At 37.6% G+C, this 5,476-nt stretch overlaps 1 protein-coding gene across 1 annotated transcript; it reads right to left on the bottom strand.

Moving 5' to 3' along the window:
• Positions 1-4,254: 4,254 nt before the first annotated feature.
• On the bottom strand, positions 4,255-5,190 carry LOC144633119 (adenosine receptor A2a-like). Its single transcript, XM_078491909.1, has one exon. The coding sequence runs from the start codon at positions 5,188-5,190 to the stop codon at positions 4,255-4,257; it is 936 nt and encodes a 311-aa protein (XP_078348035.1).
• Between the last annotated feature and the right edge of the window lie 286 nt (positions 5,191-5,476).

Raw genomic sequence — 5,476 nt, 5'->3', positions numbered from 1 at the left:
TGCGATAGGTGCATTATTAACTGCGCTGCGCAGTTCTTGCTCTGCACGGGGTTTATTATTATTACCCCCCCCGGGTAATATTTTTTTCGTTTTGTCGGTGACCTGTACCAAACCTCCACTCGGTCGGGCTCATGTCACGGAATGTTTAGAAGCTACAAATCAGTAACAAATGGAAAAATTTTCTTATTTTTTGTCTTTACAAAGAATGTTTAGTGTGAAATATTCGATTTTGAAGCGTTTTATTCAAAGGAAAATACTAAGTTTTCATGCGTCGAAAGAAAAATATAATTCAGCGGGCCAGAATCTGTGAATAAATACCATTACGTTGGTGTAAAAGAATGTGCTGACATGACAAATTTCACTTTCGATCGGCTAGACCTCGAGTCACGTAATTTTTTAAAGCTATTATCAGCTACCTTTCAAATCTTTGCGAATCCATTAATCTTTACTTAAAAAATTTAGTGTGAAGTATTTCTCTTAATCTATTTTTTTGGGCCTGTGTCATTGAAAGGATTAATTTTAGAGAAAAAGAAAAATCCCTTCACAAACATCCCTGACTGCGCTACGTCACGTTGCTGGGAATCCCTTTTCTAAAAGCTTCAGCGTCCGCTGGGAATTCGGCAGGATTAGAAAAAATATCGGGCGAACAGTCAACTGTGACCAAAGTAAATGGGAATACTGTAAATTCTACGGAATTTACGTCCTTGCGTGAGCAGACGTACTATCAATTGTAAAGTTTATCCTCGGAGACCAGGGGCAGTTGTTGTAAACCTTCGCCCAAAAATCCCGTCGTCCGATAAGCGTTTTTGGGTTCGGATCAGGATCGGGGAATAAATTGGCCAGCATTAGCATATAGGAAAAATATAATTGCGGATGGAACTAGTCAACCATGAAATGTCACACAAGGTGTTTTCTTACCATTTTGCTTGTCAGTCGCAACATTGTTTGACGCAGATAAAGGGGATATAAGGGGGTGGGGGTGCATTTTTTATTCTCCCCCCATGGCTACCCCTAGGGTGGTCACGTGACCAGCGCAGTTTTAAGCTCTAAGAGCTTCTTGTTATTTTTCGTTTTGTCGGTGACCTGCACCAAACCTCCACTCGGTCAGGCTCATGTCACGGCATGTTCAGAAGCTACAAATCAGTAACAAATGGAAACATTTTCTTATTTTTTGTCTTTACAAAGAATGTTTAGTGTGAAATATTCGATTTTGAAGCGTTTTATTCAAAGGAAATTCTAAGTTTTCATGCGTCGAAAGAAAAATATATTTCAGCGGGCCAGAATCTGTGAATAAATACCATTACGTTGGTGTAAAAGAATGTGCTGACATGACAAATTTCACTTTCGATCGGCTAGACCTCGAGTCACGTAATTTTTCAAAGCTATTATCAGCTACCTTTCAAATCTTTGCGAATCCATTAATCTTTACTTACAAAATTCAGTGTGAAGTATTTTGAAGCGTTTGAATCGAAGAAAATACTAAAATTTCACGCTTTAAATAAATACGCTTTAGCGGGCAAGAATTTACATTTATTTACATTACGTTTGTGTCCTGGAATGTGCTGGGGTTAACAAATTTTTACTTTGACAAGGCACTGATTGGCAAGAATCACGCAATGCTCTGAAAGGTTTAAATCTGCTACAAACGGAAACTAAACAAATCCTCTGGTCTAAACTTAGCATGTTAAGTGTGAAATATATGGATTTTTTAGCGTTATTTATTTTTGGAGCTGTGTCATCTATAGGATTTCTGAAATCTGATGGAAAACCACTGAGACAAACATGCCCTGACTTGCAAGGGTTACGTCATTGGTAAATTAATTCCCCGGGGAATTCCCATTCAGCAAAACACAGGTCTAGTGTTCTTCTCAAATTTGATTTAATTATTTGCTTCAATATTCCATTTTCGGAGCTGGTTATTCAATCTTTAAACGGTAATTCAAGACAACACTGGATGCTGATTTAAAAGATTTTTTTGTTTCACGGATCAAGATCGTGGGAATTAAATTTGGCCACCATTAGCATATAAGAAAAATGTTTAATTTCGGATGGAACTAGTCAACCATGAAATGTCACGCAAGGTGTTTTCTTACCATCTTGTTTGTCAGTCGCAACATTGTTCGACGCAGGAAAAGGGGATAAGGGGAGGGGGGTGCATTTTTTGTTCCCCCCACATGGCTCCCCTAAAGTGCTCACGAGACCAGCGCAGTTGTAAGCTCTAAGAGCTCTTGTTACAATTTACGACAACTGTTATTACAATTTACGACAGGTATTACAATTCACGACAACTGTTACTACAATTTACGACAGGTATTACAATTCACGACGTTATTACAATTTACGACAGTACACACGTGATCAGAAGTGAGGTGTAAAATGGCTGAACCAATAAACCAACACCAACATCAGAAACAGCAAGACTCAGGGGCAATGTTTTTAAAGTTTTCGGCAACGACGAAGTTTTTCTTATAACATGGATTGTTACAATGTTCAACATGATGGCGACATAGGATAACAAATTGTTAAAGACACAATTAGCAATGTAAGTTGAATGAAAGTCTTCAGCATCGGAGATTTCGGGGTAGTACTGCAGCATCAATTTACAAGATGACTTATTCATGATATCGACTCACTCAGATTTCTTTAAGGCAGCAAGTGCTTGTCATATAAATTTACTTAGGAAGCTGAAGCTAAGATGGTTCCCTTACAGGGCGCCAGGAAGTACTTAGTAAAATGGTTCTTCTACCTACTAAAGCGATATTCCTCAATTACAGAAGTCAGTAAAGTATTCCAGTATTCTGGATGTTCGCCAAGAAAACAAATCACGCTCTTTGTCAGCGGATCGAAAAAATGAAACTGTAGAACAGAAAAGAATGAATTAAGTTAAGAAATAATACCAGGAGCACTTCAAAAACTGTCAAAACCAAGACTGCTCTCGTCATTCTCAGTTTTATTAAACAATCGGGGAGTTATCGAAAAGGTTTTTATATATATGTTAATGGCCGGTAATCTTGGCAACGTCGGTCAAACAAGATTAAGCCCTATTTCTTCCTTTTTGTTGTTTCAAAAAATTATTAGTGTCAGGTTGACCGGGTATTCCCGAACATTCGAGGATTAAGAGTGGGAAAAATGTAATAAATGAATAAGAACTAAAGTTAAAATGTAGCCGATGGGAAGTTAAGCGCTGGAAACGTCACGTAAAGCCAGTTGATATCAATATTCTCAACTTGTTTCTTTGGAAAGCACTTAGAATTGTCATTGAAATTGTTTAATAAAAACTATCATTCTTAGCTCTTCGTTGCAGTTTGTTAAATTATTACGTGACGAAGTCGATAATTGTACACCGAGGAATATAATAGATTTAAAATTCAAAGCACGCTCTTTCCCTCGTTCGTTCTTGTCGCCGGAAATTCGTTATTTGCTTAAAAGTGATTTGTGCTCTTTGTTGAAAAAGACAAAACTGCTCAGGTGTTTTGAAGGACATTATGAGCGTGGAGTAAAATTAAATTAAATGAGAATTGAAGAAGATTCTAATAAGACCATTTGCACCTCACTGACAGAATAGAGACTTAAAGAAAACTGTTTTTTAAACAGGCGACGAATTTGTTATATTTTGATAAGAAAAAATATCTTTATAATAGAACTTCGGATCGAATATCATAAGGCTTTTGGAAACTGATCGAAAATATTACATCTAAAAGTTGTTTACAGAAAGCATTTCTCGGAAATTTTGTAAAGTAGCCAAAAATATAGAGAACACCACATGGGTATAAATAAAAAGCGTTTATATGCTAATCGATGAAAACCTGCAAAAGTTGTCAAATACGATTCTAGTTCCCCTTTTCCCTGTCATGGCTAAATAGTGAACAACAAATCCAACGCGTACGCGCTCCGCACTTTCAGCTTCCACATTCTATTTTTGAAAAGACAATAAATAACACTACGAGTAAAACTTTTTAATTTAAAAAAGGTCAACGTACATGTTCTTGTTCCTCTGGCATATGGAATTAATTCATTCTAAATGTCTGTTATTTAGTGTGTTCAAGAAATCACAAAGCTATAAAAATTCCATCCTAGTATATATATATATATTTCTTCAGTATATTTTACTTAATTTTAATACGCTGTCGTTTGTCCTCATGCGGCTCATGTTCAGACTGCTCGCGGTCCTTGTTCAGTATATATAAAAGGTTTTTATCAGCAACGACAACACTGAATGTCGAGAATTCTGGCATAGCATGGCCGGTCCTGCGATTAGTGCGATGTGCGATTTCTGAGCCAAGACATGTTCCGCGGTATGTCCATGATAGCGTGTCGAATGTGTCTCATCTTCCAACAGTAAATTACAGGGTTCAAAGATGAATTAAGAAAAACGAGAGTCACTGAAAAAAGCAAAAGCCTCTGCGAAGCGATACTCGGACCGTTTATTTGGAGGGCGGCAAAACAGATAAAGATTGGCAAATAACAAATCAAAAACACGAGATATACGTAAAATAACCCGACTGCAGATTTAACGAGGCTTGCGAAATTTGTCATTTCGTCAGTCTGTGCTACTTGTTGTACTTGCAGGGCCTGAATCTGATTCTTGTGGCGTTTTACAGCTAAATAAATCCTGATGTAAACCACTGTTGTAACAACGAGACCAACAACATCACCGATGCAGACAAATAGCGTGCGAGTACCAGGCGGTATCCACAACGCCATCAAAGACAAAAACGGACTTAACACCCATATTGAGATCACCACAGCAACAACACGCTTGTGAGTCACAAGTTCCTGATATCTGAGATGAAGATGAATAGCTAAGAACCTGTCTACACTTACAGCCACAACACCAAAGAACGAAGCTGCGGACAAACAATTTGCAATGACACTAAAAACCTTATAGGTGTTACAGCCAGGATCGTTTTCTTGTAACCACATGGCCAGAAGTGCGGTATAAAATGGTTGACCCAATAAACCAACACCAACATCAGAAACAGCAAGACTCAGGAGCAATGTTTTTAAAGTCTTTGGCAACGACGAAGTTTTTCTTATGGCGTGAATTGTTACAATGTTTAACATGATGGCGGTATAGCATAGAAAATTGTTGAAGACACAATTTGCGACGAACGTCGAGTGAAGATCTTCATATTCTGATATTCTGGGGTAGTACTGCAGCAACAGTTCACAAAATGATTTCTTCGTCATATTCGTCCAGGTTCTTTAACACACCAAGCGTATCACATAAACATCGTTTCCGTTCTAAGCGCCACAGACAAACAAACTAGATCACTTTGGCTGATTTAAATGGTTCCTTAAAATGGTAAAGTGATGATTTTCAGGAAACGAAGGTAGTAATGTATTCCAAAACTCGCTTTTTCAGATTCCTTTGTCAACAGGAAATATAGAATTCAAATTTATACGCGAATCTTAAACTATCCGGCTTATAGCTAATTTAAATGAAACCAAGAAGTAAATGTCACTGGTGTGAGTG

Source organism: Oculina patagonica, chromosome 12, assembly GCF_052425735.1.
Source record: "Oculina patagonica isolate OP01 chromosome 12, crgOcupat, whole genome shotgun sequence".
NCBI classification, from domain to species: domain Eukaryota; kingdom Metazoa; phylum Cnidaria; class Anthozoa; order Scleractinia; family Oculinidae; genus Oculina; species Oculina patagonica.
This window is presented reverse-complemented; position numbering and strand designations above follow the sequence as displayed.